This window comes from Tinamus guttatus, unplaced genomic scaffold (genome assembly GCF_059628265.1).
Source record: "Tinamus guttatus ecotype Peru unplaced genomic scaffold, ASM5962826v1 Tinamus_guttatus_pri_ptg000067l, whole genome shotgun sequence".
Lineage (NCBI taxonomy): Eukaryota > Metazoa > Chordata > Aves > Tinamiformes > Tinamidae > Tinamus > Tinamus guttatus.
The window spans coordinates 1,989,373-2,004,063 of record NW_028288601.1 but is presented as its reverse complement, the minus strand read 5'-3'; the positions used below and the strand labels follow the sequence as shown (position 1 = coordinate 2,004,063).

Sequence of the window (14,691 nt, the reverse complement as noted above, 5' to 3'; positions counted from 1 at the left end):
GACACGTTGCTAACCGTGCAGAACCACAGCTCTACTGCCGCACAACTTGCTGTTTGGTTCTTGGGACAGCTGCGTTAATTAGAGCAGCGTCCTTATTTCTAAAGCCTCTCGGTTTGCTCTGTGGAGCTTAGTGTTTGTCTCCAGGACACTGGAGGGATTTTGTCCCTCGCAAGGACTGCCCCTGGGGAAGAGCGTTCCCAGACACGCGCGTGTGGCCGCGCAGCTCCTTGCCAGCGGCCGGCAAGGAGGGATGTGGTGAGCAGGAAGAGGCGTGAGTCCCGCTGCGGGGCCGCGCTCCCCTGCGGCTGCCCCGCAGCCCTCCCGCCGCCCCGGCACCTCTGCGGCTCCCAGCGCGCCCCACGCTGCGCCTGCAGGCCCCGGAGAGCCTCCCGGCACCGTGGCCGCGTGGGAGAGGGGACCGTGCCGAGGGCAAAGCAGCCGACAGCAAACCCCGCGGTGTCGGTATGCCTGTGCCGTCCAAATAAAAGCACGTGTGCTGCTGGGGGACCAACGCAGCTGAAAGCTGTGTGTTACTTAACTCACTGGAACTTGAAGTTTCAGCAAGTTCGCTGTCAGGAACGGTAACCGTTTCTTCTTTGGCATAAAAGATTTGCATTCACCCTTAATTTATTAATCTAGATTTGCACTGCAAAGAATTCCTGCTTATTTTCATGTGGAAAAAAAAAAAGGATAGTTCTTAAGGAGCTGTTAATCACCTTAGCTTTACTGAAGGTGATGGAGGTTTGTCCATTTATACCAACCCTAGGTTAATGCTAGTTGCTGTCAATCTCTTTTCTTTATCAAATGCTTTTTGCATTTTTTTTTTTTTTTTTGCTTTTAGATACACCTGGTCAATCTTCAAGTCTGGGAGGAGAGGATGTATGTGTCTATACATGCTTATTTATAGACACTATTCTAAATTTTAGCCATACTGGCAAAAGTATGATAAGTGGAGCTGTACAGACTTGATCCCTTCCCTGTTCCTTGGCAATGGCTTTTTCCTTCTTCCTTAATGTATGTGAATTCTAGAAAAGAGTTTGATTATATGCAATAGGTTCTGAAGAGACAATCTGACTGTATAAATAGGGATCATAATATTGAATAAAGTCACATGGATAGTCACATGGATATTTTTACCCAACACCTCAAGATGGGTCATTATACTGTGAGTTTTAAAAAGCTAAGACAACTGCAGCTGTTACTGAAATATAAAGGAAATTTTCTAGGAGTAGATTAAAAGCTAGAACTACCTTAGATTTTGAGACAAGGTGAGACAAGAGGTAACCAAGTATGTAAAGAATATATCATTTAGAGAGGAACCAAATTACCCATCAGCTTCTTCTCATAACCCTAGAGTAAAGATGTCATGTAGTGGCAGTTCAGAGGAAACAATGTATTTAAAATGTATTTAAATAAGATATTGACAAAATATGTAATTATCTTGTACACTTTGTTAACATAGATGCTACAAAAGATAAAAGGTTTTATAAGGTCTAAAAAAATAATTAGGCTTTTGGGTAAATAGCAGTTGCAGTTACTCTAGAAAAGACAACAGGATTCTAAGCCACTATCAACTGATAATAATATTGCATAGAATATTTTCCCATTAAAAAGTACTTATTGTACTGCTTAATTAGCTCGTATGGAGACTTTCCAGTGCCTTCTGAAGCATCTGTCAGTGGCCACTGCAGAACACAAGGTAGTTTGCAATTTGCTACTAGGAGGTTGCAAAATGGTGGATTCTACATGTTTGAGATGTGTGATCACGAATGTATCGGGGACTGTCAAGCAAAATCCTTGTTAAAGGCACATGACCTTGAGTAATATTTCAGAAAGCATCTAGGAGGTCTTGTTTTTGTCACAAAAAAACAATATTTCAGCAAATCCGTGCATGTTACATTTAAGTTATCTTCTGGAGCTTTTTGGAAGAGTGGAGAAGGAAGAGAATGTCTTCCCTTGGTCCTGTGCCATATCTGGTATTGTAATCATCGTAAATTGACTTAACTGGTGCAGACCTTTGCCATTCCTCAAAATCTAATTTTCAGCAAATTTTGTGCTCCTTCAGTATCTGTTTTTCTACTACTGGTAGTCAGTTTTCTTAATACATTATGATATCCAACATTATGCCATTATGCCCAATGACTATGCCTAAGATACTTTTAATGCCTATTTTTTAAAGTTGTTAATTCAGTCCTTGTCAATGATTATCTGCCTCAACCATTGGTTGACAAGACATTTGCGAAAAGCAATAAAATACTGTGTGTTAAAAATATATCTGCTCTCCTCAAACAGGCAGGCAGCTTGACCAAGCAGAGTTCAGTATCAGCTGGAGGTAGCTTGTCTTTTTCCTATTCAAGTAATGAGTCCCGGATTCCATCTTGGCTACAGTCTTCTGAAGATATGGAAAAATGCTCAAGGGGTAAGGATATCTGAAGGAAATTGAAAATACTCTGTGATTTTACATAATCGCAACTTAATTATGTGACTTCTGAGATTGCTTCCTGTTTGAACTTTAGAAAGAAAACACACACACAGAAAACACTGAATGAATCCCCTGGTTGTCCCTGAAAATGACAGAAGCACAGCATAAGTGGTCATTACAGTTAAAGCTTCTTCTGAAATTGGAGGGAAGAAAGGAGTGGTTGTTCATTGACAAGCTATTAGCTTGTGTCTGAAAGAGTAGTAATTCTGAATGTGGTTGCCTCAATTTTTGGAACCTGCTAAAGGAACCTGAATATTTCAGTACATTTTGTATATATGCATGTAACACACACACACACACACACAGGTATATGTATATACAGGGTCTTCTATTCAGTAATCTAGTAATCTAATTACTAGTAATCTAGTACTATTTGTCTAAGAATAGCTTAAGCTAGCTACAAATGAAATCAAAATTAGACTAAGCTGTGAATGGACAAAATCTTTCAGTGTGTCTGTTACTTCAGAAAAACTGAAAATACTTTTTGTTCAAAACAGACCTCTCCTACTGTCACACCTATTTACTGGAAATGAACCAGCTGCTACAGAGTATGGATGTTCTTCACAGGACATATTCAGCACCTGCTATAAATGCTATACAGGTTTGTTGTTTAAAAAAATGGACAAAACTTCTCCCTTTGCCATTCCAAGGGAGAAAAGAAAGGAGCATGGGGTAAAGATAATTCTACTTCTTAACTTTTCTAGTTCTTTGGTAAACCATATTACTTTTGTCCTGTGTGTCGTTAAAAGGTTGGACCTTTTGAAAGCCCTAAAAAGGAGAAAAGAACACACAGGAGGTGGCGATCCAGAGTTGTTGGGAAAGAGCCTAAAGGAATGTTACAGGTAACTTCAGTCCTTTCTGTAGACCTTCTTTCTCCAGATACTGTTTGTGATTAGTTCTTAGCCTACTGATTTAGGAAATCTGAGTCCCTTTGAAGTAGTCTCCTGTGATAGCTCATCATAATACTTTAGACCAAATACAAATGTCTTTGAAATCTGCATCAGGATCTCTGCTGGCTCGTTCAGAAGACTGGCTGTGATTTTTAGATGTTTTCAATCTGCATCCAGTTGTTGCTGTTTGCTTTCAGCCGCGCAGATATCTGCAAATCTAGACGTAGTTAGAAAAACTATTGTGAAAACTTTTTTCTAGACACCTTGTCCTTAGGTATCTATAAGCAAGGGAAAAAAGGCGCATGCTATAGCTCTCTGAGGACTTGTTTCTGTGGAGTTTTGTCAAGTCTCCATTTATGACATCTTGTGCAAAGTTGCACCTGTGATTTCACCTGCCAGCTGTCGCTCATTCCAAACCTATTGCTAACTGACAGTTCTTCCCTTTCTGGTGTCTCCAGCATCTAATCCAGTAGGGAAGATAACAAAAGCTTCCTTGACAGTTTGTAAAAATGTCACGTATGAGTATCTTCCTTACAGGTGCCTTCAGTATTTTCTGCACCGATGAGACTGCATGCTTCCAATCCTAATTTATCTACTATAGATTTTGTAGAGGAGAAAAATTACTCTGATGGCTCGGAAACATCATCAGAATTTACTAAAATGCAAGAAGACTTATTCCACATTGCACATAAAGGTAAGCTAAATTTTCTTTCATTTGTGGGTTTGCATCACCTCACCTTCTGAGATTCTGAGATCTTCTGTTACTTTTGACATTGCTTCCTGTTTAATTGTTTAATAATAATAAAACAGCCTGATGCACCCCTCTTCCTGTAGTTCCTCAAGGAATTGCAAATGTTGAGGCCTTGAATCAAGGGGAAAAAATGGCTTCATCATTAAGTGGCTTTTTAGGACTTTCTTTCCTGTGCTTTATGTGCCAGAAACTGATTTTATATACTGCCAGAAGATGAAAGTCCAAAAATCAGCTGCTATAAATGCAACAGCAACTTATACTGTGTGTGTGTATGAGCACGTGTGTGTTTATATATTTGGAGTGGTTCACTATACCTCAGTCCAGATTTGTTGATGATGTAAGGGTTCCTATGGTTGTAAACTAATTTTAGTGAATACAGAAGAGTAAAATCGGGTAAAGCAGCCAGCGGGGCAGCTTGACTAGAAGTATTTGTTCTCTGCAAAAGCCCTTTTTTCATTAGCAATGCTTTGCTCCATCACTCTTGCACCAGAAATGTCTTAATCGTTTAAGTGATCTTGGCAAGGAAGGCATTTGTGCATTCGTATCTGAAAAGCTTTTGGAATTGATTCTGCCCCCCTCTTGTACATAATGGTGACTGGTGTTTTCATTAAGCATTCTTTGCTCGACTTTTTCCTCTCTAGTGATGTGGTGTCTTGATTCCATTAAATAAGGCCTGTGTCTGTCTCGATAGTAATGTCTGTAAAGTCAAATGTAGTCAAAACTGGTGTATGTTTGAAAAAAAAATAGTGGTGGGGAGCTGTTGCAAAATCTGTCCAAAGGTGCTGACGAGATCTCCTCAATATCATCTTAAGCAAAATGACTGTTTAATAGTTTTGGTCAGATTAATCCCTGCATTTGGGGCACAGTTAACTAGGTGCTATTTAATGCAGTAGCAATTTATAAAGGGTGTTTTACCAAAGTTGCTTAGTGTTATTGCTGCTCTGAAAAAAAAATGCTTTGAAGAAAAATTTTGCTCTGTCTTTTGATAAAAATTAAATGAAATGTAATTTTAGGACTTTAATCTGTAATGATTCCTGCAAATTTAAGTTGATATATGGTTTCTTAAAGGACATGTTAGGTAATTGAGGATTCTGGTCATGTCGTCTGCATGTGAAGAGCTAATGTGAAGTGCATCATAATGAATACATCTTTCTCCCACATTAGGATGTTAAAGAGTTTTTGAAGTAGGTTGAAGTACGAGACATAATTGTGGCAATACTTTACATGTTCAAATGCTCTTTAGGTGTATTTTTTTAAATATATATATATAAAAATAGTAAAATAGGGTACCTTAGATGCTCAAGTTGATTAATGATTGTTCAGGTTAGTACTGTGTGCATGACAGAGAGGCATGAAAGTTTCTTTTTTCTTACCCTTTTCATCTGGCATGAATATAGACCTGCACTCATAGGTAAATTTTATCTCTCTGCTTCCCTGTGAATTGATGAATCTTTCATTGCTAGTTCCTGTGGCTTTACAACAAGATTTTTGATTGGGTTCTTGCAAATTCTCTAATTTCCCAGATAGATCAATGTTGAAATTTTCTGAGTACATTGTTACTTCAAGGATTTATTCCTTGTGGCACTTAAAAAAAAAAAAAAAAAAAAAAGTTCCAAAGGTCAGACAATAAGAAAGATGCACAGCATTTTAAAAATCTAGGGACTTTCAGCTTGCATGATGTGTTTGAAATGCATGCTTCAATTCAGCAAGAAGTCAGAAAGGGGCGGAAGTAGCAGTGTAGCATACACACTAAACATTAAAGCTCTTACCTTTTGAGTCATTAAATCATCTAACAAGCTGGAATTTCCTTATCCCCAAACGACATAACCAAATTCAGCATCACAGTTTTACTTGCTTGGGATCAAAATAGCTGTCATAGCTACAGCACAGTAAATGCCATAGCTGCTTTCTTGACTACTTTTTTTTTTCTTGTTTGTTTTTTTCCCCCCTTCATTTCCTCTTTTCTACCCCACTGAATTTCGTAAATGAATGTGAAATAATCAGGACTGTCTGAAGATTCAAGCTAATTGGGGAACAAAAAACAAGTGAAGAGCAGATGTGGTTAGTTAGCTTTGCCGTCATCTGTCACAAATGATCAGAGTAATTTTCAACGTGGTTAATATAGTCAACAGTGTAGCATTCACCATAAACATTTCTGCTACTAAATATCTACTCTATAACCTTGATTAATATCGCTTGTTCTTAACCCACCCTGGATCTCTCAACCTAGATTCTAGTTTCTGTCACCATAAATGTTGTTTCACTGAAGTTTTATGTTACTTGTCTGTATAGAATTCATAGTTGTTTTAACTGTTACATTTTACAAAATGGTTCTAGTTTTCTTCACCCTGAAGTCAGCTTTCAGCGCCATATCTACAGAGAGAGAGAAGCTGAAGCAGATGCTGGAACATGATGCATCCCTGTCTCCATCTGCACAAATAGTTGGCTTGAAGAATGCCTTAACATCCGTAAGTGTCGTGCTGAAGTTCAGCAAGTGTCATTGTCATCAGTCACTCTTAAATTTTATACAAGTTAATATCTGTTTCTTTAATACATATTCTTTGCTAGAATTTCGGTATTCAGCATAGTGTGGTATTATATTCAGTGCTTTTCAGGGATTTTTTTCTTAAGATATGAAGGAATTGTGAAATCACTGATATGACAGATTTATCTAGGTGTGCAATATAATCTGTATGTTTTGATGCTAAGTATCAGAGAGCTGTTCTGTAACAGTGTGTCTACTTTCTCTCTGAAACATGCATTTTGTTTTAATCACTCAAGTCTGGAAGGTTGCTTTTTCGTTTTTTTTTTCTTAAATGGCACTCAGGTAGTCAAAACATTATTTGACACAAAGTCAAGTCTGCAGAGTGCTTGTCTGTCCCAACTCATCTGAGCTTCACTATGCTGCACTGAGATAGTGTAAAGCAGATGCAAGTGTGATTTGTCTATATTGACTTGCAACCTTAATTATCTGCTAGTTACCTAAAAGCAGCAATGGAGCTCTTAGAGCAAAGCTCTAATGACAAGAGATTCTGCTCTGTAAAATGTGTTTTTCTTGGTAGGTCTGATTTTTATAGTTGCTCAAGACCAGAATTTCATAATTGGATTCATCAACCATATGATGATCCGATCTCAGCGTAATAGGGCCATCATTAGCATGGTCTTAACATTTTTGTGTATGCTGCAAATTCCCAGTCAGAGGCAGCAGTGACTCAAGCACTGGTAAATGTGGCATAGATAATACTAGAATTTTATTGATATGAAAATTGTCCTTTGCTGTACAACAGCTATATGCGATTAGAGTTTTTAGCTTATAACATAGCTCTTTGCCTGGACCTTTAGAGGTCATGCTGCCTTCACAGAAATTGGAGGGACCAGAAGCCTGTTGCATAGTAACTGTATTCAAAGGGTCTTTGTAAAGCCCTGGTGCCAGCAGGAATTTTGTCGCCCCATACCATGCAGTACAGTGTAGGCAAGGAGAAGAGGTTCCTTTGAAGGCTTCTGGAAATATATGATAAACTTTCCATATTTCTGAGATTGTTCCTTGGCAGAAAGCCTTTCATTGTTAGTGTTTGTTGGTAATTTCAGATTGTTTTCTGTGCGTGAGGAATAAAAAAACAAAATGGACTGGCAGCTTGAGAGTAGTCAAAATTAGCAGCTGTTCCTCTGCCTCTTTGTCACTGAGACACTATCCTTGACCCACACACAGTCCTCGAAAAGTAAATAATGGGGAAAAGTACTTTCTTACTGAGATACAGTAGAAGAAAGAAAAATCTTTGCAGCAGACCGTGAAGGTCGTAAAATCCTTTTTAGGAAGACTGTTTAATTTTATATATGCTATATACACACTTATATGCATAAAAGTGGGTATAATATATAGTGTTGTTCATTTGATTGCTTCTCAGAGAGAATGGTGAATGTCTATATTTGAATTCCATATGCAGAGTCAGAAAATAATCCCGTTCCCCACCACCACAGCTTTGAGCTTGCTGTTGTTCCTGAGCCCAAGACTACCTCCACAAAAAATACTGAAATCAGAAATATCTGGAGGATAAAGTGAAGGGAGGTGTAATTGGAAGGGTTCTCCACGTCCTAATATTGATTCAGATCACCAAAGTGGGCAGTAGATAAGTCTTCGGTTTGTTCCAACCATCAAGAGCTGTTTTGTGGAGGAGCAGAAGGAGGATTTAATTACTCAATAGATGAAAATGAGTATTGTAGGGGCTGTGGCATCACCATCACTTCTGTACTGGAAGTACTGAAATCACTAGCTTGGCTAGAGTTATGTTGCCATACAGGGACTATTATTTAGAGATTTGGGGCGGGGGGAGGGATTTAGTCCTTTTATGGTTAAAATCTGTAATTTCTTTAATACAAGCTTTTATTGTGGGCAGGACTGACCACATAAGTAGCTATTGTGAGAATGTGCTGGAGAAGTTGTTTTGTCTTCTCTTGATCATTTCTCTTATAAGGCTATTGGGATACACCTCTTTCTGGACATGGTGGGGTCTCCCTGTCCCCTCCAAATGTGCAAGGTGAAACTCTCCTATAAGTAAGATAAAAATGATACTGTAAAAGGAAAAACTAATTTGTTATCCAGTCTTAATATATTATGTGTACCTGTAATAGTGTGAGTGAAAAGTTCCTTTTTGTTCATAGGAGTGTCTCAGTGCTTGAAATGGAACAAATGGGTTGTTGCACCTTTAATATCTGCAGAGATTTCTACTAGAACTAATTTGAAGGAATACTTGTGTATAATTTTAAAGCAGTAAAACATAAATACTATTGCAATGTGATATTGATATATAACTAGTGTACAGATACAATGCTAATATTTCAAGTCATGTATTTGTATTTAATTCTATTGTGTCTTTCTTCATGGAGAAGTTAATCTTACTCATCTTAGCCATCTCCGAACTGCACAGAGAACAGCTGTGTGGCTTTCCTTGGTTTCAGTTTGATCCTGCAGAACCGAATCACATTGTGGAATTCTGGAGAAGAAAATGGCATGTGTAATGGTTATCTTTCACTCTTCCAAACTGCTTTCTACATCCTTGCTTAGTCCAGTAGCGCAGTTGTGGTTGAAGTGCAGCAGCAAAAGGAGTAGATAACTTCATTTTACAAATCAGTCCCAAATTTAACGTATTTCTATGTCAGCAGCAGGCTGAAGGAACTGTTAGTACATCAGGTTGATGGGAAAATGAAACATCTCTTTGGCTGGTGACAACAGTATAAATTAACAGTGAGAGAGGTTAGCCTGGCATAGGGAAAGGGAGCTAGAAACCAACCGACATGCATTACAAATGTTTATAACTCAATAAATCAGCTTGCAGAACCTGGTGACTTGCAACAGTTCCATAGTCCCAGTCTTCTAACTTGAAATGTCCAAGCTCCCTGCGGCTCTTGTTCTCCAGTTTTGTCCTTTTCTCTCACATAGCACAAAAAATAGTTTCAATTTGAGAAGGAACATGGGTTGAAGCATTTATAATAAATAATTTGCTGAACCATTGGAAGCTTGTTTGATGACGTTGCTGTTTTATTATTCACTTTAAATGCTGTTCTCCCCTTCTTGCACAAGAAAGCCACTGCTCAAATTAGTTGAGAGAACTTCATAGCCCCAATATTTTTGTTAAATGTTCCAGGCAATAGCACAAAACACAGATCTTAAAGACCGGTTACGCAGAATACATGCCGAATCTATGATCCTTGATTCAGCATCTAATGCAAAATCAAGTCCAGATTTGGTGAAGGTGGGTATGGTTTTTCCTCTCCTAGTGATGTCCGTTACCTCCGGCCCCTACATCTAGACAGTGTTGCGCAGCTGCATCTCGTCTTGATCTTCATGTTTTCCCCGCAGCGTATTGTGTTAGCAAAAAGATGCTGCTTTCGTGGTTATGAATCATTTTGGATGATGCATTATGTAATATTTAATTTTAAAGACTTGTAAGCAGTTTTCCTGATCACCCTTCCATTGCTTTTTGCTGCTAGCTCCTGTATTCTCCCTCAGCTCCTGCCTGCTGCCCACTCAGCATGAACAGAGCTTCCCCAGTGCTTCCTTGGTGCTAGTTTCTCTCTCTTTTTTTTTCCCATTTTCAAACTCTATTGTTCCTAACTTTCAAACTCCATAGTTCTTTCTGTTGCCAATCTTCATACCACTAGCCCAGGAGACTGGCCAGCGCATGTCTCATTTAGCTTCTCAGATGCTTTATGTCCAAGAGCTTATAAGGAAGCGAGACACAGAGACAAGAGCCCTTTAGCAGTTCTGTGTGTGTGTGCCTGGTGTCTCATACATATCCAGTGAACCAGTCTGAGATATGCTGATTTTCAGCTTTCCCAGAGTCACAGAATGCATATGGATTCAGTGCATTTATATTCATGGTGTCTAGATCTTAATAGTGCTAATGAGGGAAGCGAAGGCTCTGTTGTTTCTGATGGATTTTCCCAAATGTTAACTCATACAGTAATTTTTTTGTGCATTTATTATAAATCTGCCACTAGAATTTAAATGGGTATCATATTGGTTTTTTTTCCCCCATTATAACAAACTATTTTCTTTCTCTTTATATTATAGAGCATTTAGTCATTCAGTCTGTTCACTTTTTCTAGTATAATGTTAATAGAGCTGGGATTTGATCATAGACTGTGGGGGGAGAAATAGTTGATCAATCATTCAAATGCTTGTTCCTTTAACCCTGTGAGAGTCTGAGCAGTGCCTAGGCTGACAGCCAGGGAAGCATTAATGCATTCCTTTTACCCTCAGCAGTTCTCTGTTTTCTTATTTAGTAAAGTCCTTGAGATGGCAGTAGAATATTTCTGAAACACATTCTGCACAACACATGCAGACATGCTAAAAATACCTTTCAAGAAGTCCTCTAACGGTTTCATTCACAAATTCCCTATGACATGGTTTTGGATCGAGCTGAAGGGCAAATTGACTTAGACTGAACACGTTTCATCTTAATAAGTTTGAGGATATAGATTTTTTTTTTCTTTGGCTTGCAGGGCAATGTTTCTGCCTTCTCACAGGGGGGTTGAGATCACCTATTTTCTTGATGGTTGACATCAAGAGTGCATAAGAAACAGCTTCTGTGTGCTAACAGTTTGGCTCATTACTGTTCCACAATTAGCAGCATACCCTAAATAGCATTCCAGATTACAAGTAAAATTTTTCAGCTTCAAAAGAAAATTGATCATGTTTAATTATAGACTGGTCAGAATAAGTGCAATTTGCTTGCTGCGTATACTGTTCTGAAAGTAAAACACTCCAGTGCTGTATTAAATATAGACAATCTGGGACTAACTGATAAGTAGGCAAGAATGTACTAAAAGAGTGGGAATGGTGAAGTGTTAGGTACCTGAGGACTGCTGTATGAGCACAAGTGAGTTATGGTGAGTTATTACCAGTTCAGCAGACGTCTTAGGTGCTGTCTTGCCACAACATCCATCCCCTTGGAAGGCAGCTCTGCAGAATTCCGATAGTGAGGGCAGTCCTCGTCACTAGCGAGTAAATCATCTTGTGCAGAACATGCAACCCTTTGGCCAGCCAGCCTTTTTCTTTAGCACTGATGGAGTTGTGAGGGGAAGGAGTATTGCAGTGTCCTCCCCAAATATTCTACTGCGTTCACAGGATGCAACAACGAGGCTTGTTGCTCTTCTCACTTTTGGTAGGCAACCTTATGAAACTCTTCTAACTATCCATCTGTGCAGCTCTCAGGACTTAAACATTATAAAGGTCCTGAGATCTCCATGGCAGTCTAATATGGCAGCAGTGAGAAAAGTTCTTTGGCTTTGATAATATGCTATTTCTGGTTAGCAGGGTTTTGCTTCAGGTGCAGATTAGATCTATTAACACAGCATGGAAAGAAATCTAGTGAAGGAGGAGAGCTAGGAAGACACTGCTGCTGTGTAGAAACCTTCTTTGCCTCTCTGAATTGTGCACACCTCTGCACTGCACAATTGGCATAAAGAGAAGAGTAATTCATTTGAGATCAGAATAAAAACTGAATCTACTATGTAGTACAGAGGAAGGAATTTTGCAGGTTTGGGGGATGTCTGGGGGATATATGCTTGCATATATCTTGATAAATAAATCACTCATTTTTTACACTACACTTTTTACATCTTATTTCAAGAGGAAAATGCACATGCAGTGCCACAACTTATTTACTAAATGCGCGTTGCTTTCTTCTTTCTTTCTTCTTTTTTGGTCTGTCTTTTCTTTAATCCCATCTTTGAAACACATGCTACCTCTCAAGAATTTGCAGAGGAGCATGTGCAATCTTCCCCCAGTGTTTTACAGCCCTTTAAGTTTTATAGCTGTAGGTTTGCTCTTTTATGAATGGTATTTTTTTCCTCTCAGAGCATTTTGTTTCTTTTAAACAGGAAAATTCAAGAGAAGAAAGCAGAGGTCTGGTTCACCAGATCTCCAATGAAAGCAGACTGTCTATTGCTGACTCCCTCACAGAATTTTTTGATGCCCAGGAAGTCCTGCTCTCTGCCAGCTCTTCGGAAAATGAGGTGTGAGCCCAAAGACTAGACATCATTCTGCTGTAATTCATTATCTGCTACTTGAAATTTGGTCCTTCCAAGTTCTAAGTGCAAATCAGATGACTATCATTAAGTGAAATCCTTTGAAAATTAGTACCTCATGTGTAGTTATTTGTTGCTGTTTTCTCTGCTCAATAAAATATAGTAAGTGTTATGGAGAAGTCCTAGCTGCCCATTGAGGAAAATGCCAAACAGGAGCTTGTGCTTAGCGGCCTGTGTAGATAGTGTTTGTACTGTGCTGACCACCTTGAGTCCTTGTACAAGTACTGAAGTGCATGAGAGAAGTGTATATTCATACCTGTGTTTATGGTAGCTACAGGTTACCTTGGGGCTGATACCATATATACAGAAACTTAATAATCCATTTTATCCTGTCCCCAGGATTCTTTAAAAGTCTCAGGTCTTAATAGAAAGGAAGACTTAGCTTGTGCAGGTCAAAGAAGATGAACTATCTTTTCACTATCTTTTTTGAATTGTCAGTGGTGGTGATCCCTCCCAAATGCAGTTTTGTCCTTTCGGTCCTGCTTAGGACTTTTCAGGACTACTGAAGCACAGTGTAAACAGTCCAAATTTGTTAATAATAGTTTTTGAAGTAATTATTCCGATGTTCGTGTGGAGTTATTTTAATGAAGGACATGCGCTGCTTTCTTTCCCCACCCCACACTTAGGTATCAGATGATGATTCCTATGTAAGTGATATCAGTGACAATGTCTCAGAAGACAACCTAAGCAACGACATGGAGAATGAAAGGCAAACTTTAGGTGAGTGGGTTTTTTTTTTTTCAATTTTCTCCACCAATTTCTAGAAGTCATTCAATATCACAGATTTTGAGATGTGCACAGCCAATGCTTTTTCTTTTACAGCCTCAGATTGTTTTTGAACAACATGGTCTGGCTAATCTGATTAACAAGACCAGGGCACAGTTGTTTAAGTAGGATGGTGGATCTGTATCAACAGACACCTGTTTTTGTAACTTTTCTGGTGCTTCTGCAGTTTCTTCTCACTTTCTCATGGCAACTAGCAATGAGAACTAGAAACTAGCAAATCCTACCTGCTTTCTTCAAAAAATAATTTTGTCAGTCTGTATTTTCAGTGTGCAATTTAACAGCTACATTCAAAGTTTTCTAGATTTTTAACAGAATTCTTAGTGTTTAAAGGAACCAGGTCTGGTGTGTGACCTTTTCTTTGCATTTTTAGTCATGCTGATTTTTTTTTTTTAATTTTGTTTTGTGTTTTTTTTTTTTTTCAAATACTTAACAGTCTTGCTAACTGGAGATAGAAACAAAAGAAGAGGAATCGGTCAAAGTACACTAATTACCTATGTTGTGCCACCCACCTTCTCATTTCTGCTGACTGGAACATCGTTTCCTCTCTATCTGCATATTTCATCCTCAATATTCCCTAATGGTGCTTCCTTACTAGCAGCTATTTATTGGCCCTCTTCATGGAAGAGTCAGTCCCTGTGTGCCTAGGCCAGTTTATATTCAAGGAGATCTTATTTATTTTGTACCTATTTAAAAATTAAGATTTTTTTTTATTTTTTTAGGGTAAGAACACTTGCTTGTGTTTTGGACCTTAGAACATTTTGGCAGCGAAGCTGTTTGGCTTCTCCTCCTTCTGACAGGGATTATCACTGAAGCTCTTCTGTGTTAGCAGCACCTTCACATGCTGCCACCTTGGTGGTCTGTCTCCTTTAGGCAGCCTGCTACTATTAGTAATCACATTTGATATCTTTTTCCTACATGGGCTCTAGCTGAACCAGAAGACATGGGATTCTAAAGAAATCCTCTGCTGTAACAGCCAAGGTCAGACCAGCTGATCGTAATGTGTCCATCTCTTCGAAAGTCCTCCAGTGTTGCTGCCATTTGTCACAGCATTTGTGAACCAGAACTGGGATGGGTCTTACTTTTTTCTGGGGAATTGTGAGTGACAAAAAGGGGATTTAATGCGTAGAAAACTAGGCATCTAAGTAACTTCTGTGATTAAACTAACCACTGAGCAAGCACCAGAAACCTTAAAG

The 14,691-nt window shown here is 38.8% G+C and overlaps 1 protein-coding gene across 2 annotated transcripts in view; it reads left to right on the top strand.

The window, feature by feature from the left end:
• Window positions 1-14,691, top strand: part of OSBPL3 (oxysterol binding protein like 3) — an 83,970-nt gene that overhangs the window by 52,751 nt on the left and 16,528 nt on the right. The window contains exons 7-14 of one of the 2 annotated variants that reach the window (XM_088519699.1): window positions 2,293-2,419; window positions 2,980-3,083; window positions 3,232-3,324; window positions 3,910-4,066; window positions 6,461-6,591; window positions 9,766-9,873; window positions 12,506-12,640; window positions 13,339-13,432. In XM_088519699.1, the coding sequence (XP_088375825.1) occupies window positions 2,293-2,419; window positions 2,980-3,083; window positions 3,232-3,324; window positions 3,910-4,066; window positions 6,461-6,591; window positions 9,766-9,873; window positions 12,506-12,640; window positions 13,339-13,432 (949 nt within the window). The remainder of the gene's footprint in view (window positions 1-2,292; window positions 2,420-2,979; window positions 3,084-3,231; window positions 3,325-3,909; window positions 4,067-6,460; window positions 6,592-9,765; window positions 9,874-12,505; window positions 12,641-13,338; window positions 13,433-14,691) is intronic. The other variant, XM_088519700.1, reaches the window with a different exon arrangement.